Here is a 24,721-nt window from a genome sequence, read left to right as displayed (position 1 = left end):
TTCCGGTAAAAAGTTAACAGCTTTCAGCGATAATTGCCGCACGAGAGCCCTTCAACGTGGCGATGGCCCTTCATGAATTGTGTCTCATTAGGACCCCGCGCCGCTGGTGCAAAAGTCGCTCGACAAACCTCGCGACAGAGTTTGCGGGTCGAGGGTGCTCGTGGATGCGGATACGTGCCGCACACGTATTGTTCTCTAATCAAAATGTTATATTTGCCGAGTGTCCCACATCTTGTCGGCCCGACGCCGTTAGATTTCGATCCCGGTCTGCGATGACAGCTCTTGGTATTGCGAATTGGTGGAATCTTCGATAATTTTCGATGGTATTCTCTCCGGAAACAGAATCAATGAAGAGCAGACACTGGAGTATTGTGTACTGTGCCGAGTTCTCACACCACTGGAAGTAGGTGGACAGCTGGTGCGAAAGCCCCCGAGGGAAATTATCGCTAACACCCTTGATAGCAGAGAACTTTGTCTACTTTGTCTTGGACCAGAAGCTACCAGGGTAGATCTGCTATTTGGCCTGTGAAGAATCCCTGACGCTCGAGAACTCCCAAGAAAAGTCATAACAATACATTTATATAAGCTATTGGAGGTGGAGTCGCCATCAGGAAGTCTTCGTGAGCTGTCTTAGGGCAGTTTTCTGTTTGAGGCTTTGGTATTCATCACATTTGCAGGAGAGTGTTGTTATGTTGACCCATTTATGAGGATCTATCATGCTGGGTCATTATTCTATTCAGTGCTTATCAAGTTCTATGATTTTTTACATAAATTATACTTTTTTTAACCTCAAGATTGGACGGTCGGAGTGAAAATCTGAAAGAAACATCAAAGAGTTACTTCCGGTGGTTTTCGTGAAAAAAAAACAAAAATTAACGAAGCAGGATATAAAAATTTGTATATTCTCGTTGGGATTTTTAATTCCCGTCCCAACCAACTCGAAAACCCGAAAACTTTCCCGGGAAATCCTGGTTGCTCGCGGTCGCCAAAAGGTAAAACTCTGAAGGGTAATCATCCCGCGGCTGTACGGAAGGATGCTGCGGAAACGGGACACAATGGCCCGGATCGGTCGGACACGGAAAGTAACAGAGGCGGAGGGAAGTTCGCCCGGAGTTTTTGCGACCGGCGTAGCTCGTTGAACAAACTGTTGCCTGCCGCCCGATTGTTCGCGATGCTCAAAAAGTAAACAAGATGTTTTCTGCCCGGCCATAACTCATAGTTCTCATTGTGGTCCGTTTTTAGCGGTGGATGCGTCCGTCGTCGTGTATAACGCCACGGAATCCGGGTCCTACTTTTTGCTGGTTTTTGTCTCTTCTAATTGAGAGCCATGGAATTCCTTTCATCGGCTTGGATAAAGTAGTTTTTTCGCTTGATTAGCTTGGCGATGTCGGTTTTGATCCGACATCTGAAATGTGTGTGGATTCTACTCAGCAATGAATGAATTTCACTACGATATAGTAAGTGTAGAGTCATTCGGGGCAACTGTGCGCACTTTTGTCTCTCAAGCCATACCCTGTTTTAAATGTTGAAGCTAGGAAAATTGAAACATATTCATAAGATAGAGAATTTTCTAATCTATAAAAAAACATCAAAAAGCCAACAAACAAAAACGTTTTCTTTCAGCAAAAAGAAATTTAATGGTGAAAGTCGGAGTGCGTTCACATGCCCCGTATTGCGGGTAAGTGTGCGCACCCTCACGGGGTAAGTGAACGCAGTGCTTAGTGAACCACACAATCAAAACAAATTACAAAATAATGTCATCAAAATGTAACAATATTAGAGAAATGCTGTTTATTGTCAATACAGAAGCGCCTTTTTATAAGTACTGCATTATTGTTCGTGCCACAATTCCTGGTGAACACAACACTTGATACATTCCCCTGTTGGTGGCTCTTCATATTTTTCCGAACAAATAGGACAATATTGATCGAGTCTTAACCAAGAAAATCAACAATGTCAAAATTTATTCCTCACTGAACTAATGCCCATATAATGAATCTATGCGCACACTTACCCGCGCACACTTTCCCCAGTAAGCCAAAATTTGAATTGACGTTCTTATAGAGTTGAGCAGCTAAGAGGACCTAAAATTTTTTATTATATATTTAGATTAATATGCCCATGATCGAATAAAATCTTGTTTAACGCTGCCGGACTTGGAACTTGGACCTGGCAGAATTTGCAGAGATACTGAAAATTAACAAGAAAACTAGTGAATTTGATCATTATGACTTTAGCCTTGCGGCTTTCACACTCCTCTCCAGAGGAAAATTCACTTATCCCAGATATCTCAGATATCAAAAGGATTAAGCTCTGTTGGAGCCCTTTCCAGGTTTTCGGGCTCGTGGTGGTGGTCGGGTCCGGGTCGCTCCTCGCCTCCCTGCTGTAGGTTGGATTCCTGCTCCACCCGCACTTCCTGTCGGAGCAGACGGTGTTCCTCTGCATTCCCCATGTACTTGCGTACAGTTCTCGCCGTTCCGAGCAGTACCGCTTTCTGCATGACTCTATAGATATTTTCGTCCAACTGAAGTTTCCTCAAGTTCTCTAGTAGTTTCTTCGGTATCAGGCCTGTAGATGAAATGACAATAGGGATGGTCTTGATATCTTTCAGCTTCCACTGTTTTCTGGTTTGTTCCTCGAGATCTCTGTATTTTGAAATTTTTTCAGTGTGCCTATCTAGAAGATTGGTATTATTTGGAATTGCCACGTCTATGAATAGTGCTCTGTCCTCATTCTTATTGAGCAATATGAGGTCTGGTCTATTGTGGGTTATTTTTCGGTCTGTTATTATTATTATTATTATTATTATTAAGAATATACAGAAGAGTTGAGATCGTAATCTATAAACTCATATAAAAAAAAATAGAATTAATACGAGTTGACATTGTGAAAAAGAAAAACAAGAGATGAATGAAATGTACACAACACACACATACAATTTCACAGTAGTCTCACGAAGAAACACTGGCGAACCATCTGTCCATAGCACTCTTGAAGCCATTCACAGAGCGGGCGTTCACTGCTGCTGTCGGAAGGCTGTTCCAGGAATTAAAAACCCTTGATTGATTGCAAATAAAAAGTTAACGAAACGTCGCACGGCGCACTCCTATGAAAAACTAATTTGGCGGTTCTGCACCCTTGCTTCACCCAAATGAACCCCTCTTTCATACATTGCATACCGTCTGTTCCGATATTCCTGAACAGTACTGTCAGTATTTCAGAAACGATGCCTATTGGCCCAGTGGTTCGAGTTCTATTGTTATTCGATTGCTGGCCAGTAAAACCAGCAATACCGGAACAGGCCTATAGTCGAGATATACGCACTGCGCACACTTACCCACTGCGCTCAGTTACCCCGAATGACTCTACAACCTGAATTTTTATGCAATTTTAAAATGGGGCGTTCTCATTGTCCGGGGTAACCTGATGCGTACCAGGAATTAAACGAAAGAGTTCTGGCCGGAATTCTTGACTACCCCCCGGGATGGAAAACATCTAGCGTAGACCGCCGTGAATGCGGTTCGTCATTTCACAAGCGAGCGAGCCGGTTAGAGGGGGAGAACAATAAATTTCCAAAAGGGCAGAACAGAGAAGTTTTAAGCAATCCCCGTTCATTTGAACGAAAGCAATTTCGAACGTCCCGCGAAGTGGCGTTCAATTAAATTAAGCCGAGAATTTGGTTTTCGGAACTCTAGAGGGCCGTCTTCCGGAAGGACGACAAGGAATTATTCCGTCAACTGCGGGGGTGGTGATGGAGGGAGGGGCGCGCTCGGACAGATATTCCGTTAAAACCCTTAATTTTTGATTCGTGCCGACAGATAATAAGGGGCGCCGAAGAAAACTTGAAGTGATTAATGCTCGGGGAAGATGGGAAGCTTACGGTCTTCCGCTTCGGAAATTTTATGTCGCCGAGATTCCGGAGGGATGGTTTTGCGGCTTCTCGGTATATTGGATTATGCCCCGAATGCATCCAGCAACATTGTTCGAATTTCTTACGATTGTAATACTGAATTGTTTCTTTGCAAATGCTCATCATTCAACTGTGGAGTATTTTTATGGTCAAAAATGAATTTACATGAGAAAAATTAATCACTCAAAGTATTCTCTGACTCTGGCTATCACTTTTTTCTTCTTCTCACGCAATTCCCGAATTCCATCTCGAAAAATTGCCTGGTCTTCTGACTCGATTCAAGTTGAGAGCTAATTTGCAATTTCTGCGAAAAAGTGAGGCACTGACCTACCAAATCGTGCTGCATCTGTCGAAGCAACCTCTGCAGTCAGCAAAATGTTCATTTGAGCGTTTCTTGATGTGTATTTTGTAAGATTTTGCGATATGAGGTCTGTCAACATCTTGCTGTTCATGAGGCACTCAATTACCTTGCTTCTGCATGATTCCCATTTATTTCAATTGTACGAAAACTGCCAGTTGAGTCTTTTCACACGATTCTGTCAGAGCTCCTTGTGTTCGACTTGAATATTCATCGAGTAATGCCTTCAATTCTTTGTCTTCGAGTTTTTTTGGCTATCCGAAAAGTGGCTTGTCTTCAACCTTAAATTTCCAATCTTGGAACGTTGAAAGCATTCCTCATATGATTTATCACAATAAACAACAACATTTTTGTATGAAATTCCAAGCGATATGAATTGAATGTTATGAAATCATCACTATAAGCTGCCTTCATGAGACAGTCATGAGTCAGAGCCATTTTTCGAAGAGACCTAACTATTTTGTCAGTCTTGAAGCAATATTTTACAGAAGAGGCTATATAAAATCGAGGAAAATCATCCATTCGGTTCGAAAATCGTATTCAAACCGAAGAAACTGAATGACGTAAGTAACGAAATCTTTGGCGCATTCGCCACTTTGCAACCGCGCTGCAAATTGCCGAATGCGCCCAACGCTCGCGAATCTAACGATATCAATGAAACACCTTCATCGTTCTCCATAATTTTCGAGGATAATTTATCGTCGACTCTCCTCCTTCGGCAGGCAATTAACGAAGATTTATACGGATCGTTGGCCACGCGAAATGATAAGCCAGTAACAAAGGGTGTATCGTCGTAGTCTCTCCCGAAACGAGCAGGATTAATCAACGGATTGAAGCTACGCCAGTCCTCGCCGACATCCAACCGGACGATACATGAAAAGTTACTCTGGCCGACGAGGCTAGATTACCGATATATAAGTGAAGAGAGAGAGACCCCGAGAGAAGTAATAACGGAATCTCGCTCATCCGCCTCGGACATCGTCGGAACGCCGCCGGCGGCACGTACCTACCCTGGGCCTTCCGGGCAATCTTTCATGACATCTTGCAGATGATTGTGTTCCGATGGTATTTGCCCCGTCCTAATCGCCTTCGCCGCCTCCGACCCGTGGCAATCTGTTGTCCTACAGATCAAATTAAATTGAGTGGGGGCGCAATAAGCGCCGCCAGACTCAATAAGGGCGGCGGAATAGTTGGGCGCTCGCGGACAAGGCGGCGATGCCGGATCTCGCGCAGATTTCCCGCAAAAAACGGATGTCGACGACAATTTCGAAGATTCCAACTCTAGAATTGACAGCGTATGAGAAAATCTTTCTTTTGGTAACGGTTTTTATTGGAAAGCTTCAGACGATCGTCCTTGAAGAACCAGGATTAATCACGCTCAGTTAAGCCATTTTTTTTTCAGTTCAATGCACCAAATGGGTCATAAGTTATTGTTATCTTGAACATGAAAAAAATGAGAAATCTAATACTAATACCTGCTGGTACTTGAGGAAGGAAAGTTAGTCAATATCGATAATTCAGAGCTGTTCACCAGAAATCCTTCTTCAACACTAGTCGTAGGCATTCTGTAATCAAATGTAATGGAGCTTTCTTCTTTTCCCCACAGAATCTACACTCGTCAGTTTCTGCGAGGAAGCCAGTGAGGACGCGTAACTTTCACTCACTCCAAATACTTCTTGGACCTTACAGTTTCAAAATCCTGAATGAACTTTTTGGAGTCTAGAGTGCTTCTTTTTTTTGGATTTTTCTTATCCAGCAACTCTTCCTTATAGCTTGGCAACATATTCTTGTACAATTCAGATAAACTCCTTCCGTTGCTATGTTCTTACAGATTGCAGAATTGAGTTCCGGGGCTGCAACTTACAAAAAAGTGCAAAAGCGACAGAAAGTACAACCTCACGAAGAAGTCATGATCAAATTTAACTCAGATCAAGATTCCAGAATGACAAGATGAGATGTCGCCACACGTATGACCTCCACTATTGCAATATATCTCAATTGCTTCTGTAAATTAATCTGATAAGCCTAAGAAATTCAACGTGGACTCCACCTCTTCGATTTTGCTCTGATTTACGAGTCAAGGGAAATTTTCCCGACGAATTGGCAACAAGGCGAAGACGCCTGGCGTTCATTGGCGACACGGTCCAGGAACGAAATGAAGCCCCGTGACACGTAACGTTGAAAACGGCGACCCAGAGAGCCCCATTATATACGAGCCGGATTTTTCCTCTGCAATTTGGAATTTAGCGGTCGGCACGGAGAGGATATTGGATAAAACGGACGGAAACTCCCGGAGAAGACGCGTAATTTCTTGCTATCCTGCAGAAAAAACACGTTTTCATCTACAGGGTGACCAAAAAGCACGAGCTGTTAGAACCAAGGCAAATTTCCAGCCTCGAATCCTCTCGCGAATAAGTGGATGGGTGAAATCTAACGTCAAGCGTCCCTTTGAGCTACCGCCGGCGCGGTCGCGTTCCTGTCCGTCGAAAGGGACATTCCCCGGCCATTATACGAGAAGTAGGTCCCGGAATGAAAACCGCAATTGAAATTCTTCGGCGGATGGGGCGGCGGAACACTTGACCGCAAATGATGTAAACATTCCTCTCGAAAAGGACCCTCCATTACGGACAATACCTTAGGTGCGGGGTTGGGGGGAGGCGAGTGCGTTTACCGCCCCCGGCCTTGGAGCCAGATAATAAAGTGACGGGCGTCGCAACTATACGTAATCCACCCCCGCACGACTTGTGTCACGATTAACTCGTCTAAGCGAGGTTTAATTTCGCGGGTGACGAACGGGGAGTCGTACACGTCGTCGACGTGAAAGTGACAGTCGGGAGGAAATTGAAAAGTTTTTACCGACGACGCGACGGGGATGTCTTTACGCCTTCGAAGGTTGTGACGCTTGGGGTATTTTTTGGTGTTTTATTCGATCTTTCGATGCTGGCTTTGAACACTCTGAAGAATGAAATCATGGATTTTATAATTTTTTTCGCGAAGGTCCGAAATTTCCGATTTTCCATCAACCATAACTTGAGAAATAATTTTTTTTCAAAATATCTGTTTGCATATTCGTGTTCTACGCCCTCGAATTAGTGGGCAGTATTAATTTGGTTCTGATCGGAGGCCAAAAATTTTTTTCCGAAAATCGCAATTTTTCCATACATATGTATGGAAAATTCCAAAAAAATTTTATGTCTCCGATTTAAACCAAAATTACAGTATTCACTAAATCGGGAGAGTAAATCACGAATATGCAAACAGAATTTTGCTGAAAGGATTAGTTTTCAAGTTACAGTCTATGGAAAATCGGAAATTTTGGATCGCTTGTCGTGTTTAGCCGCGCTTCATCAATGAAATTATTGCAAGTCCGAAAAAAATTTATTCATTTACCTATATCGATCTGGGTCATTTCACTGATTAATTCGAGGTCGTTGATCACCAATATGCAATTAGATTTTTTGTAGTATCAGTATTTTGGGAAATAAATCATTTTTAGTGGAAAATTTCGAAAAAATTGGTCAACTTTGAGAAGCTGTAGCAGCCAGAAAAGAGGCACTGGACATAAGCTGATTTTTTTGGTGATAGATTGTTCTTTTGCGAATCGAAAAAAACCAGAATCATCAATGTACCGCGAACAGTTCAGATTTTATGAATTTTTCTCCGGAGGTCCAAAATTTCCGCTTTTTCATCGACGATGAATTGAAAAATAAATTTTTTCAAAAATATCTGTTTGCATATTCGTGTTCTACGCCCTCGAATTAGTCGACAGTATAAATTTGGTTTTGATCGGAGACCAAAAATTTTTTTTCAAAAATCGCAATTTTTCCATACATATGTATGGAAAATTTGAAAAAAATTTTATCTCTCGGATTTTCACCAAAATTGCAGTATTTACTGAATCGAGAGCGTAGATTACGAATATGCAAACAGAATTTTGCTGAAAGGATTAGTTCTCAAGTTATGGTCTATGGAAAGTCGGAAATTTAGGACCTTCGTAGAAAAAATCATAAAATCTGAACTGTTCGCGGTAGACGAATGAAAGTTGGTTTTTTTCGTCGGACTTTTCATAGATTTTTTGGAGGTTTACACAATTGTACTTGATCATGTGCTACGATCTGAATCAAACCGGCCAATTTGTTATCGTCAGGACAACGAAAGGGAGAACTGAAGAAGAGTTCACAGGGTTGTACTTATATTTCAGTAGCTTCTTCCCGTCTTATTTCAAGTTTTGGTTTGATCGATACAGGTTATCGAAAGTTAATCGAAAAATTATTTGAATAATCGAGTATGAGTCGAAAATCACCCCCGTATCTCGCGATTTCTAGATATCGATCACTCCGAAAACCCCAATTCCGAAATTCGAATCGCCGTCATCGGGGTGCAAAAAAAAAGCGGTCCAATTACGGCAACAATGCCGAACGAATGACCCGCGGAGATTATCGGTGAAATATCTCCTTCGTTCGGCTGATGGATCCGATTCGATTCCCGATCGACGACGACGGGTTGGTACGCTGCGGAAATCGGCGCTCTCCGAACACGACGCAGGAAATTGAATTAAAATTTTCGCGGCGACTTTATCGAATCCGCCCCGATCGTAAATGAGAACATATCCCGGTTTAAGGCGTTCACGATTCCATAAATCCCCCTTTATCGCCGTATTTCTTTCATAAACTGAGAGTACTTTTCGGGGGTCCATTGAGTGCGATATTAAAAGGTCGGATGTCGCGGTTTTGCGAAGAATTTTATCTTCATGAATGAGTTGTATTGGTGGTTTATTGTCGATAATAAACTGATGAACCCTTAGAGTGACGCGCAGAGGTCCGTTTTAGTTCGGACGTGCACTGGCATTGTCCGCGTGGTATGACCGTGAGCCCATTTCTGTTAGATGACGCTGTGATGTGGGACGTTTTCGGAATCGCCCGTTAAAATCGAGATCATCGCTCCATTAAAACGACACGTATCGGTTTCTAATCCATTATCGTCGAGATTCATATCTACCATAGTGGAGACGTGGTAAATTGCTAAACTGAGAGTACTTCTCGAGGGTCCATTGAGTGCGATATTAAAAGGTCGGATGTCGCGGTTTTGCGAAGAATTTTATCTTCATGAATGAGTTGTATTGGTGGTTTATTGTCAATAATAAACTGATGAACCCTTAGAGTGACGCTCAGCAGTCAAAGCTCGTTCGGACGTGCACTGGCATTGTCCGCGTGGTATGACCGTGAGCCCATTTCTGTTAGATGACACTGTGATGTGGGACGTTTTCGGAATCATCGCTCCATTAAAACGCCACGTATCGGTTTCTAATCCATTATCGTCGAGATTCATATCTACCACAGTGGAGACGTGGTAAATTGCCGTCATTTTTTACCCATTTACTCCGTAAATTTCCCCGTAGAATACACGGAACGAGTCAATCCCGAAACCTCATCTCCGCTAATGAGCTTTTCTCGCTTATCCCAGGGCCCGACGATCGATTCTCGTGCCGATACTTATAACGGCCGAGAACGAAGAGCGCCTCTTCCGATATTACAACAATTCCGTTAACGACAAAAAATTCCAACGGGCCAGAAAGGAGCCCAGTTATCAAATGGCGCACCCGAGCGTGGAAAATTAAGAATTTAACCGTTCTTGGCGAAAATTTAAACTTCGGGAATGTCTCCTCGGGAAGCGCCGATATCGGCTTACTTTTACAGCTTTCCCGGATTAAAAATGCAATCAATTATGCGGCTAATCGCGAATTAAAATTGATGAAAATTGCGCCGGGAAGAGAACGGCCCAGATAAGGGGAGAAAAATCGCCGGGCGTCGGGCGCGGTCCCTGCTACGGTCGCCAGTTTAATCGGGATGTTTCGCCCGTGTGTTTACATGTTAATTGATGGGGCTGATTTTTATGCCGATTGTACGGGGGATCGCGAAAAAGTTCCAATTACAGAGAGATGCGATCGGCGCAAACCGATTTTTCTTATCTCTAATGAGCTCGGCTTCGCTATCCTCCCTTTTCTGAACGTTAAGCGAGATACATTTGGGATTGAAACAATTCTCGTTTCATCGAGTCCATGACGTTTCGAATTGTTCCATTTTTCGACACTGTGAACATTACGAATGGCGACTGTTTTAAATCGCTTCATAAAACACGATCAGGTCGCCGACGTATACTCCATTCAAATTTATTTTAGCAGTCGGTTGGCCATGAAATAATTTTCTCAAGTTTTTGTAACTAGAACGGTGTAAGGTTGGCACTCATGAAATGTCGTTAATGTCATAACGCCGTTGCCACAACTTATATCAATTAAATAACGAAAATGCCGAAAGTGATTGAAAAAAGAGACAAGGTTTCAGAAAGTGCTATTTAGAATTCAGGTCCGCTCATTCAAATATTATAGTTGTTATACCCTGATCCACAATACGTCAGACCGTAGCGTACATATTCGATGTAAGAGAATAGAGAATTTATATAATGTTTCATCTGAATATAAACGACTTATATTTCAGCTGAATATTTCGACAATTAGAAAGATTGTGAATGAAGAGGATGACAAAGAATTTCCTTCTATTGAGAGACCCAAAAAAGTGGTGGCATTTGAGAATTTTATGTTTGAGTGAATTAATGCGAAAAGTTTACTACAGGATTTTCGATTAATGTCATCGTAGAATAAGTTCCCGAAAATTGATTTTTCTATTTTTCATTTGACTTGTCCTTTACATTGTAAATGTCTTAAGGTAGCAATAAATACTTAATTATTATTGTTATATCAATGCATTAAGATGAACATCCACAAATACGCGCCAGTTGTCCTGCTTATTGTTTATTCATGTGAAATTTTTGTTCAAAGGAAAAGTTCATCTTGATTGAAACTTCAATTCTTTTTACTTATATTGATGCAAGATATGATTTTTGTTGAAGAATTTAACATTCTTGTAATTATCTGTTAATTCCTTCGGCAGATACCCATTCCCAACTACTGCATCATATGCATTTCATCTTCGGGTTAATATTTTTGAAATCTACAACTGTTGTAACGTATTCAAACTTTAGACAAAGAAGATAACGAACATTAACTCTCCTCAAGCTAGTGCATATTATGATATTATACTGATCTCTTGTATTTTCCATGCAAAAAACTGGATTTGGTATGCCTTCAATCAGTTTGTATAAACTTCAATTATGTTCGTCACATATTTTCCGAAGAGATTCGACATTGTGATAAAATACGTAATAACAGAAACTTTTACGTAGAACGGGCAACATAGCGTTGGTTTAAAACCCAAAAATGTTTTGACAAGCGTCATAACCCCACATTTTCATACTATACAGAGTGAAATGTGTCAAATTTCCATGACCAACCGACTGCTAAAATAAAAGTGAATGGATTATAGATGATTCTCGTGGTCGGCGGCCCCCCTGTACGCGGACATAGCGACTAATTAGTTCTTCGCATCGACGTCAAAACATTGTAAAAATTTAATGTCACGTAGCCGAACAATAGGCGTTCGGCGCGCGGGATCGATGAAACAAAATGGCGCGCACGTCCTTCGGTCGGGCATAATGCCGACGCGCTCGCACTGCCTGATTATATATTGTACCGCAGAGACCAATTAAACTTTAACTAATTTTATCTCGCGCGTACGAAAATTGCACTAGGCCGGCGTCGGCTTTTCACAAAAATGACAACGGCGGGGCCTATCAGCCTCCCGACAGGTTTGGCAATAACGGCGGCACAATGAAATATCTCCCCCTCTTTTTTCTATGTCGATTCGAGCTAACACGCCGCTGATTTACCACCATTTTGATGGGTTTTGGAAGTCGAGCTGGAAGGAAGTGAAGAGGCGACCACTATACTTTTTTTATTTCGTTATTTTGACGCTAATGGTTCACAGAAATAAGTTTTTTTTGAATTATCTCCTCTCCTGGGCTTCAAATCGTTTTCGAATTCATTATAAGAGTTGTAGAGCATGAAATTCTTCACAAATTTCGTCCGAAGCAATTTTCTTTACTTTCAAACGTTTTCGAGATATATAACGATGAATGCACATTAGACTAGGATTCTACCTTGACCTTGGCTGATATGGCTAAGCTCGCCCTCATGACCTCCTAGCTCGAAAACGGTTAAGAGTATGTGAAAATGCTTCAGACAGAAGTGGTATAGAATTTTATTATCTACCAACTTTCACACATGGCGATTTCTTCCACATCTTCGCTGAAAATTTATGCATCATAGAACTTTTTACTTTCTATCATTTAACGCTCTAGTAAATCAAGATATAACCTGCAGTCTACGGCGGTTGACAATTCACCCGGGCCACATGTAATATCGTGAAATGTTTATCGGCGCGGGGTCGAACACGAACCCCGGTATCGAACCGACTACATCCATCAGCCGCCACTGCGTCCGACCGCCACCCACTGCACCACTTTTGCAAAGTGCAGTACCGGCACAGGACTGATTTACTGCCGGTCGGATTTTATGCCCGCGAATTTGGCGGTCACAAACCGCTCATCCGGGAGTAATGCGATCGGATCGGAGTGATTGTTCGACTTGTGAAAGTTATTACTCGACGGTCGGTTCATTTCACGATCCCGCGATTTTTAACGATATTCGACGATGATAATCGGTCATTTTTCTCTCGCAACATCGAACCCTTTTCGCGGTTACTTCCCCAGTTCAATCAGCGTACTGAATTAGCTGTGAAAATCGGGCCGTTTTGAAAAGTCCCATCTAACTTTCTCCGCGGGTAAAAGTTCGGCCCGTATCGCCGTATTCAAAGACCAGAAATATAATGTCACGATATTTAATGAAAGTGCGCCTCTCTGGGCCGAATCGACCGTTAGTCAAACAAGTCTCGAGGATAAAACGTTTGTTAGAGAGACGCGTTTCCTTTCGCCGTCGCTTAATGGGCGTCTGAAAATGGGGATCTGTTGGTTATTTTGACGTTCGCCGAGTTGGGTTCTGATTAATGGAAGTCGCTCCGGGGGAATTTTCGGGTTGATGATTCGTGCGTTTGTTCGAGAACGGTTTTGATTGCTTGATTGTATTATTGAAATCGTCTATCACCGTTGAATTTCGATGTTTCTGAAGGATTTTCGACACGGAATTATTGTTTTGGTCTTTTATGCTTCGAATTGCAGTTTGAACCGTCTCTTGTCGACAGTTTATGGAGAAAATAACACTTTATATATCTACACAGAAATATATCCTATGTAATTTAATGGCAATTTCCTGGGAAGCCATTGAGAGTCATTAAGTGACCCCATGATTGCCTACTTTAAAAGCGTTTTTTCTTCTGGTTGACGTGAAGCAGATCATTCAAAGAATTTTCCATCTCATCTAAAAGCCTCGTCTTTTGAGACTATCGAAGTTGGGTGCCCATTTTTGATTCCTACGAAGGACCTTCATCTAGTAATGCCTTCAATTCTTTATCTTCGATTCTTTTTGGTTGTCCAGAGACAGGCTTGTCTTCAACTCTGAAATCGCGATTCCTGAAACGTCGGAATCACTCCCTACATGATTAAAGGGTTGGAGCATTGTCCTCATGAACTTCCACGAGCATTTCAGCTCCAATTTTAATTGGAATCTGAAATTTCCTGTGGATGGTGTTCAGTTAACACCTAATCTAATGTATTCAACAGTGAAAAACAAGGTTTATGTATTGAATTCAAAGCAATATGAACCTAATATTATAAACTGATGTCTAACCTTTCAAAAACCTTCAAAATCAGCTGCCACTTATGGAGGTTAATAACATTGAAGGCCATTTTTTGAAGGGACTCAACTAATTTGTTACTCCCAATAGAAATGGTTCTGCATATTTTGTAAAAAGCGTCAACATTCCCTTAGTGTTTTAGGATTCGCTCACTTTTGGGTCGTGATTTATCGTGTTCTGAATTTGAAGAATTGTAAAGAACCACAGGGTGGGATAACCAAAAATTGACGCCCTTCTCGGCAACAATGCGTATTTCAATTTATGACCGATCCCCCTCAAATATCATGGAAATTCCGGTATTAGCGAGTAATTAACGGAGTCCCCTCCAAACCAACCTTCGCGCCGTGACCGAAGATAAGAGATCTGCCCGGATTAAATCTCCAAGACTCCAATAACTATCGATTACGCGTCGTCTCGCGTCCCTGGCGTATTCTAATTCACCGAAACGATATACAGAGATAACCGGCTTCCAATCCACCCCCTACGTCGTCACATAACGGATACATGGGACAGCCCGAAAAATGTACTCGGTAGAGATAAGTGTGGAGAACGCGCAATATCGACGTCCTTTGTTCGCGTTATCGGCGCCTACTTAATACCCCGACGGATCCGGGGGGAGGCTGTGTGTGTGTGTGTCGTTGTCGTCGTCGTCAGGTCGTCGTTAATTAACGCGAAAACTCGGCCGGTTATCGGGGGATTTGCGCGGCAAAACGATCCGTCCGTTAACTACTTATTGGAGGAGTAACTTGGAGGAGGGTGGATTGAAACCCGATCTCTTCTTCTCTGCCGTCCCCGGGCGACCGCATGCTGGAAAAGTTCGTGAAGCCGCAAATTCGGATTAAAATCTGGGACCGGGGGTTTAGGGGAAGATGTTGTAATATCTCCCGGACAATGAATATGAAAAACAGGGCGCAAGATAATATTAACTGAGCTCAATTTGTCGCATCCTCGCTGAAATGATGGAAATTGTGAATTATGAACACATTTTTCAAAGTAGACTCGTTTCGTAATCATTGTCCCTCATCAGTACAGTGCAGTGATGAACATTTCAACCTGAGGATGTACTTTCATTGACTGTAGGTAGTGGTTATGTCTGGGAGTCCTGGATAGGTGTAGGATTCTATAGAGAAAGTGAGGCTTGGTTCAGTCTATGTGGGACAGGTGGCGTATCGTGATGAGAATTGTAAATATTCCTCACAGCGACGCCCTGGTCTTGCTTAAAGACCTCATCCACCGGTTGAAATTTTCTAAGCAGCAGTGACGCCTTCAAGCTTGAAAACGGTGGGGTTTCTTCCTCTGTAGGGTACCAGAAACCTCTGATACTCAAAATAATCTATTCAAGGAGATGAGAACGCATTTGAATGTTCATTTACCGTACACAAGAAATCTTTCATTTAGACGGTTCGGAGGAGGATTATTTCAGGAATATTGGGATGATGGGGTACACTTGACCCTCTGTATTATACTGTTTTATCAGCTCAAGAACCCTCCTATCGATCTAACATTGTGAAAACGAGTTTTATCTTCGCAAACTTTCTTGTACAACGAACGATATCAGCGGTCGTTGAAAACGAGAACTTTGGAAATACTTGAATTGGTACTTTCAATAAATTTCTCTTTGTGATTGGTTCAAAAACGATCAATATTTTAGGTTAATACCTATCGGTATATCTACCTGGCTTGTCAGATACAAGAAGTATTTAGATCTCAGTAAGAATGAGCTATGCCTCCTCAGAGGACATTGTCACCTCAGGAAGCATATGATGGAAATGGGCTTGTCAGGAACTGACGAGTGTGAGAGGTGGTTACAGAAAGCCAAGCCTGCGCAAGGGATGCCTTGGACGAGACAAGTATAGGAGGATTTAGCCTTCTTGAATCTCTCTCAGATACTGGAACTCTGGAGCTGGAGAGCGAGTTACAGATGGTCCAGTTGTGAAAATAGCTCTGATGGAGGGTACAATAGATCTTTACGTAGCAGTGGAATGTATCCCTCTTACCAAATCATCAAACTATAATTACAAAACTGGCTTGCTGTACTGTGTACTGCTCGATCGCAATATCCTCCTACTTTCCAATCCCGAACCGTCACCTTTCGATGTTCGATCCCGCCGATGCATCTCCCCGAGTAGCTCCTTTGAGCTGTATCATCTTGTTGTATCGGAGTTTGCGAAAGGAACCTTTTGAATCTCTAACACGAGTCGGATATCTCTCTATTCGAACGACTGACCGGGACGCGTCAAAGCGGGCGCATCAAAAGGATCCCCTTTCGGTCCATAACGAAAACACATCAGTACCTCGGGACACATCGCCGTCACTCAAAGGAGCGAGGCCAGAAAAAAAAAAGAGGAGAGAAATCCGTGCCCGATCGCGAGTCCCCGCTCCGTGTTGCGTCTTGTTTGTGTCTTGTGTGTTTGTGCGGTTTCCGCAATGTGGATACTCAAAGTCTAACTCGATTTTTCGACATCAAAAGGCGGTCGTTTCCTGATTACGCCTCGGAGTACACTTGAGGTCTGACGAGACTGCGAGACATGATAAAGGGGACTAATAAGTGTTTGCGACATCGCGTTTCGGCGACAGGTTCGGACTCTCTCCCTCGCTTCGCCGGAAAAATAAACCGCACACAATTCTGTATGGCATTTTGAATAACTTGAGACGGTGGCACATTCTCCATTAATATTGACGAAGTGGAAACCCTCGTTCTGGTTTTCTTATAGAGTCAGTCGTGGGCAACTGTGCGCACTTTTGTCTTTCAAGCCATACCCTGTTTCAAATGTTGAAGCTAGGAAAATTAAAACATATTCATAAGATAGAGAATTTTCTAGTCTATAACAAAACATCAAAAGGCAAACAAACAAAAACGTTTTTTTTTTTCCGCAAAAAAAAATTTTATAGTGAAAGTCGGAGTGCGTTCACATACCCCATATTGCGGGTAAGTGTGCGCACCCTCACGGGGTAAGTGAACGCAGTGCTTAGTGAACCACACAATCAAAACAAATTACAAAATAATATCATCAAAATGTTACAATATTAGAGAAATGCTGTTTATTGTCAATACAGAAGCGCCTTTTTACAAGCACTGCATTATTGTTCGTGCCACCATTCCTGGTGAACACAATACTTGATACATTCCCCTGTTGGTGGCTCTTCATATCTTTCTGAACAAATAGGATAATATTGATAGAGTCTTAACCAAGAAAACCAACAATGTCATAATTTATTCCTCACTGAACAAATGCCCATGTAATGAATCTATGCTCACACTTTCCCCAGTATGCCAAAATTTGAATTGACGTTCTTATAGGGTTGAGCAGCTAAGAGAACCTAAAATTTTTCATTATATATTCAGATTAATATGCGCATGATCGAATAAAATATTGTTTAGCACTGTTGGATTCGGAACTTGGACCCGGCAGAATTTGGCGAGATGCTGAAAATTAACAAAAAAACTAGTGAATTTGATTGATTGCAAATAAAAAGTTAACGAAACGTCGCACGGCGCACTTCTATGAAAAACTAATTTGGCGGTTCTGCGCCCTTGCTTCACCCAAATGAACCCCTCTTCTATACATTGCATAGTCGAGAAACACGCACTGCGCACACTTATCCTCTGCGCTCAGTTACCCCGAATGACTCTACCTGAAATAACTGACTTGATGTTGAAGGATCAGGTTCTTCAGCTTAGATAGTCTATGCATTTTCCTTGGTCTGTTAAGAGCCATCTTTGTGAAGTCCTCTGTGTTGAATATTTTATAGGCATTAATGTATTTTTGATCATAAGAAACTAGCACAACTAATTCGACCTCCCAATATGTGATCATTGAAGGTTGTTGATCACAATAGCTAATTTCATGCACAATTTCATAGGAATTGAGAGCGAACAAACGATTTTATCCTATAAAACAACAAATCCTTTCGAACATCATCGATTTCATAGAACAACTCGAAAGTTATTGAGGCCGATTTAAAATTCAAATAATTATCGAACCATGAAGTGGACAATTGAATAACAAATAGGGACGAATTGCTAGCTGGATTGGAAACCGTTGTTTTGCATGCACATATTGAAACAAGGGAAAAATTTTCCGGTCCGAATCGAGGAAAATAAACCTCTGGCAATCAACTGGATTTTATCGCGTAAAAGCAAGCTACCGGTAGAATCCTTCTTTATCGGTATCAAACCCAAGACTCCGCGTGAGAACCCTTGTAATAGGGGAGGAGTGGACCTGCCAACCGTTCCTAATCTCTGACCGAGAGAAAAATGTCGGATCACACGTCTCACGATCCATCTTTAACGCGAACGCATAAAGGATGAACGATATGTTGATCCCGTACATAATGGAGAGAAAACGTCGAAAGAGTCATTTGCCGGTTGTCGTGAAAGTTCCCGAAGGGTCAAGTATAATGGCGGACGCGGCTTATAATATGTCGGCATTATTTGTTATTACATCTGCCGCTTTCCTTTCCGGATTCCCTTTCAACGTCTAACTTCGTTTCGGCGGCAGGGAGAAGGAATAAGGGTCCCCCCGATGGGGGAACGTTATTTTTCCTATTTTTGCCTAAAAGCAACCATTCCGGGAATACTGCCTCGAAAGGAACACTCCAACACTAAGGTTTTACGCGATCTGGCCTGGAAATGGACCAATGAGTTCATATTACACGAAAACATCCTCATAGACTCGGTGTCCTGAATTGGATAATATCATTAATCTCTATAGTCTCCCTCGCAATCTTCGTTTACCATGAAAAACACAGAGAAAATCGATTTTGTCATATTTGATTCCGTATAATACGAAGGATCAGTTTAAGATTCAAGTAAATTCCTCCGTATAAAGTTCAACATACATCTGGACTTTCCAGCCTCGGCTAGTCCTTGTCTGACTTTAGTAGAGGCTTTGTTGTCATTCGTCTAGGCTTAGACATCGCGGAAGTTTGCGATTATGAGCAGACAAACTGTCTAGACTTTCAAGAGTTTCGTCTCATTTTACGCTACAATCGAAATTAATAGGGAGGAATGAGCTAGTTCGACTGATTTTCCCCTCTACGAATTACTTGGCAAATTTCGATTTCAGAGCATTTGCTCTTCCCTCTACCTAAATGCTTCATTATCATTCGTCTAGGCGGCACGTTTGTTTGGCGTTGTTCAATTACCTTCCTCGAGCGGCGCAAATCCTAATGTAGTTTTCTTTCCCCGAGATAATAACTCCGTTGCAAAAATCCACCCCGAGCGAAGCCCCACATAATTGCCGAGGAAGTTTCCGAGGTGAAGGAAATAGACTTAATTAGTTTGCGCCACGTAACAGTTAATCCTAACAAAAGTTCTCTGTTTCCACTCTTGCAGTCCGTAACTTCAATCTAAGGTGGATAATTTAGGTGACTTGTCGACTCGAACGTAACCCCGCCTCCGCCGCTACTGCCGGGAATTTTATGTATAAATTTGCAACATAATGAAAAATGATGAGGACAAGCCGGCGGACGACCGTTGAAATGGTTATTTGTTAACTTTGCGCTGAAACTTCTGTCGCGATAGTTTTCCCGAGGAACTGCAGGATGAATTTTTCGTGACTTGAGCAGTTTGCCGTTTGATGCTCTGATCCATCATGATCCTCAGATAGTCCTTTGTAAAAATGATGAATTCGATATTAAATATCCATCGAAACGTTGAAGAAATCCCTTATATTCTCAAAAAATTCACGTTGCAATTTGGCGAATGCGCCGGTAATCCTCGAGATAAAATCTCATATAATCTCGTGTACCAGAGAACGACGGATGTCGGCCGGCGTCGTAATTTCAGGTAGAATGCTAAATCTACATTTTCTCCTCCGATTTCATCAAGATCTCGCTCTTTCTCGGAGCGTTACAAAACCGTCGGGCAAAAAAATAATACGTCGAGTCGAGCCACTTCAACCGACTAAACTGTCGCGTTCAATAATTCAGCTACGTTGAGGAGAGTCTGTCGAATTTTAAATCGTCGCAACGACACACGGCCCGCGGCAATCTGTCATTTCTGACGCCCGTAAACTTGTTTGAACTTAACGAGGATTTGTCAACGACAGAGATTGTTAATTTAAAATGAGATTGGTTTTATTATACACCTCAGTGTGCGCACGTTGTAGACGTGGCCCGGGGTCTTTGTTTATTGCTAGGATCCAATTCCAGAAACGGGCAGGAGGATTCTCGTCCTTTTTCAGTTCTGTGTGATGTTTAGCTCTTGATGAGATCGGTCGGTTGGCGTGGTATTGATCTCGTCTTCAGCATCTCCCAAGCATTTAGAGAAGGACTGTTTATATGCTAGAATGGAAATCACTTTGTTCTCAGAGTTCGAAGATCGAATATCAAAACTAATCTATTATCCACGAAGTCCTCAAACACGTCCTACAAATATCCATTGATTCATCTCATGAATTTTTTCTAGTTAGATACAACTCAAGTGTTATTAACTTTGAAGGGGTGGATAATTGTTGGTTTACTGAATGGAGAATTATTTTATGAAAAGAACGTGCTCTCTGAATGGGATATTATATTTTTTTCTTCTTCCAGGGTCGATGTAACAGAGAGAAACCCCCATGCAAATACTTCCACCCACCACAACACCTAAAGGATCAACTGTTGATCAACGGTAGGAATCACTTAGCCCTGAAGAATGCCCTGATGCAGCAAATGGGTCTCACGCCCGGGCAAGCTCTAGTACCTGGACAAGTTCAAGCGGTGGTAAGTGAAGAAAGGAGTCTCTACTCGACACGAGTGTTATCGAGACCCTTCATGTCTTTTTTTGTAGCTGTTGGATGTAGAATTTCTCGAAGGTTGCAAGAACTTTCAAGGGATATCGATTCACCGTTTGTCTTTCATGAAAGGGTTCTTGGATGAACTTTAAGATACAATTAAATCAGAAAAAAGTACCAAAAGTTTGGTTCTTCATCCCTTCGAAAAAATTCTTTTTTTGATCATTCATTATATAAGATTGATTTTTGGGCATTTTGGTGTAATCGAAAACAAGCATTATCATCACTTTTACGAAATACTCAATTAGTTTGAACCACGAGAAAATTCCGTCTCCGTTCAGTTTTATAGTGAAATTTTTCTTGTTTTCGACTGGGAACATAATAAAAGTAATATTTTTGCATGTTTTTCTCGCATCCACGAGAATACTCGTCATTTTCGTGGATGCTAACCTTGGACATGCATGTATGTAGGTGTTCATTAATGTTATTAATTTTTTTTCTTGGTTTTGGTGTTTACTAATTTGGTTTTTGTTTGGAGGTGGACACGCCATTAGACAGTGCTTCCCTGACCTTCCTTCCGCACATCCCCATGTCTCTAGATGAACAGTATGCACTTATGGTAAATTATCCTTGCGTTTTAACCCTTAGTAGCTTCTGCCAGTTTGCTTTGCCATAAGTTTTTTTAAATATTGGAACATTTTCTGCTCAGATACCATGGATAGAGCCGACACTGTTCTCCCACACATCTATTTACTCTCTAAGAATTGTTTTTTCATACTTATAGAGAGTATATTAGACCAATTTAATCTAGAGCTTCTTTGTTTCAGTGCGCTTAGGCGTTAGCTTCAATTTTTTCTCGAAACTTGTGCTTAATTTCTTCCGTTTTGTTTTCAGGCTACCAACCCTTATCTCTCAGGAATGCCTCAAGTAGGAAGCACGTACAATCCATACTTCGCACCTGGACCTATAATGCCCACAATCGTCGGCCCTGATCCTACTGGTGTTGCCTCACAATTGAGTGTGGTTCCACAGACTGTAGTCACGCAACAAAAGATGCCAAGGACCGACAGATTAGAGGTATGTCCGATATTTTTTTACCCGGTCTACCACCTACCCCTATATTAGTTTCGTTGAGTTTAACTTGAAATTTATTGTCAATTATGTTTTTGTATTTACCATGAAAAATCGATTGTATTTTATATACCTAAAGTTGTTTAGATCGTAGTATCGTGTTGTTTTGAAAATAAAAATAAGATTTCAGCGTCTCTGCTACAATTATTCCGATTCATTTCCTCTAAATGTCGGCCTCAGGGCCAATTTAATCGATTGTTCCGAAAAGCACTGAAAAGAAGTAAACTTTTTCGTCTCGTTCAATTGAATTCGGCTGTAGTAATGAATCTTTTAAATTTCTCGGAAAGATTCCGGGAGATTTTGCCCCGAATACGAACTTCATTAGTCAGAATCTAATTAATATTGGAGACAGGAAACAACTCTTCGAGATACTTCATCGGTTATCGAGGAGATTAACTCCGAGTTCACTCAGATTTTTTATTTGGAACATTCTCAAAGGTAAAAGTTCGGTCCTTTCAGCGCAGGTCAACGTTGAACTTCCTCTCAGAAAATATCGATTCATCCTGAGTTGGGAATAGCATGATTTCTGTAGAATATTCCAGAATTTATTGATATTACCCTTTTTCAAATTTTTCATTCGTTGACCTGTAATAAACCATTTTCGTGCGTAGATTTAGTTTCGAAGAAACGATTTTGTTACACTCACACTACACACTAAGCTGAAATATAGTATAGAAGGCGTAGCTGATGTAAAAATTGATCTCCCGTTTATGCATACTTTATGTTTTTAATATTATAGTATAATTTACGAAAAGTATTTTTTCGATGTACATATATTCAAAGCGAACAGTGAACAATTTTATTTCATTTTACATTTGTCACCCTAAGAGCACCTGTAACTTTCTATCGATGAGTTTTCTTTGTGCACGGTGTGCTATCCATGCGAACTATGTAGTTAGATCCCTTCTTTTCTCTTTACATAGCCAATCAGATCCTCTGCTTTTTCGATAGAAGGTTATTTCAAGTTGGTGATCACATTTCTGTTCTTCGTGTAGAAAATGCACTCTGATACCTGATAAATTTGGAATATTTCCAACATTGAGGATCCGTATTTTTTATACTGTTCAAAATCCACCTATCCATGGTGAAACCACGAATTCCTGCTTCACATTTCAGAGCCAACGTTGTGGTAAATTAAAAATTAAGGGACCGAAACGCAAAAGTTGCTTAATTACACTTGGATCCCACGAAACATCGGAAAAATCTCTGAATTAAAATTTCTTGGTGGGTCCTCCCCATCTCAATCTGCATAGTAATTGGGGATACTTTGAAACGTTTGTTTTTTCGAAAGTGTGTCATAGTGCATTTCAGAACTTGATCTTGCATAGAATGTGATCACCAATCTATTAGCTCCATTGGAACCTGTAGCCACCTTCCAATTATCAAAATACCATACATTTTGCTAGAGCAATATGATCCCTTCAATATTATAGCATAGCAGTGTTGTCTGCTACAAGGATTTCAATCATCATTAATTAATTATCGGTGGTAAATACCTCGTATATCAAGTTGTCGGCTGAACTGTTATGCTATAATCAATTACCCAAACCTTGCGTTAGGTGCTACACGAACTTGTTCATTTCAAAATTGAATTCACCGCCTCGGTGACTTCATAACTATTAATCTCCCGATGTATGGAATCATCAGCTCCAGTTCATTCGTCGTCAGACTAAGAGGAGAGAATTGCTCCCGTTTGTTTTGAGGCGGGATTGAAACCTCTCCGATGCTCAGAGGGCGCCGCTTTTGCGATTGTTTCGTGAATAGGTCGTCGGTACGTCAAACAATTGTGCGATTCCGCTGTCGAACATGCAGAAGCCGGTCTCTATGGCTGATGTCTTCTTTGTGGGATGCACAATGGGATCGAATTGTGATGAAGATTGGTTCATACCGAGCGCGGCGCAGCGATAATGGGAATGTCAAAACAAACTAACTTTCGATCGTTGAGATCGTTCATTCGAAAGAAAAATGTTCTAGTCATAAAGGCGATTGAGTACAGTATCATATTAAAAAGAGAAAACATTCTACCGAGGAAGAAACTGTTCTGGGAAAACGAATGAAGCAGGCATATCTGAGAATTGCATGAAGTGCTTGAGAAAAATGTAACGTACTTGAAGGCGCTGGTTTGAAGGATGATCTGGAATAATATTCTACAACAAAGTGAGGTTTTGATGCAATTCAAGGCAGAGCAGAAAGTCTACTATATCTTCTGTTACTCGAATAAAACTATCTTGGGCTATCAAACAACCTACCTCTTGCAAAGTAGATGACGAAGGTAACATTTATTGTGTTTTGAATGCAAGCTACGCTACCTACTACATGCAGAAGCATGCTATTGTTGGCACAAATTTGATCATCTTACTCATAGGATGTTCCAGCTTTCCTAGCACAGAAACGCCCAATTTCCAACGATGTCAGATGAGGAGAAATGACGTGGAAGCCATGCAATAAATCCCTTATGGGCTAAGTTATATACCGATAGACCTAACGTTTGTACCTAAAGGAGTGATAATGCTTCGTTCCATTTTATACGTTCTCTTGGATCGATGGAATTCGACAATCGACCGAGTATGATTCGGCCGACACCGACCGAGTGTAATTCGGCCGACAACGGCCGAGTGCGAGAAATCGCGACCAATGAAAGGGAGTTGATGATTTTCGGCGTCTAGTTTGCAATGTACGCTCGGCGTGTAGCCTCTATCGCATCGAGGAAGGCAGTGGTGGCTCGTGCTGTTTTATACCGATGTATCCAATCGTGCGTCCTGTCCTGATATAGGTGTGCCGCGAGTACCAGCGCGGGGCGTGCAAGCGAGCCGAGTCTGAATGCCGCTTCGCGCATCCCGCCGACTCTGTAACTGCCAACGAGGACGGCACTGTCACTGTCTGCATGGACGCAGTCAAG

At 41.7% G+C, this 24,721-nt stretch overlaps 1 protein-coding gene across 11 annotated transcripts in view; it reads left to right on the top strand.

Annotated features, from left to right (window-relative positions):
• Positions 1-24,721, top strand: part of LOC123311426 (muscleblind-like protein) — a 234,452-nt gene that overhangs the window by 190,867 nt on the left and 18,864 nt on the right. For 10 of the 11 annotated variants that reach the window (XM_044895369.1, XM_044895362.1, XM_044895367.1 and 7 more), the window contains 3 exons: positions 20,510-20,680; positions 21,230-21,310; positions 21,586-21,768. In XM_044895369.1, the coding sequence (XP_044751304.1) occupies positions 20,510-20,680; positions 21,230-21,310; positions 21,586-21,768 (435 nt within the window). The remainder of the gene's footprint in view (positions 1-20,509; positions 20,681-21,229; positions 21,311-21,585; positions 21,769-24,721) is intronic. The other variant, XM_044895370.1, reaches the window with a different exon arrangement.

Source organism: Coccinella septempunctata, chromosome 4 (genome assembly GCF_907165205.1).
Source record: "Coccinella septempunctata chromosome 4, icCocSept1.1, whole genome shotgun sequence".
In the NCBI taxonomy this organism is placed as follows: domain Eukaryota; kingdom Metazoa; phylum Arthropoda; class Insecta; order Coleoptera; family Coccinellidae; genus Coccinella; species Coccinella septempunctata.
This window is presented reverse-complemented; position numbering and strand designations above follow the sequence as displayed.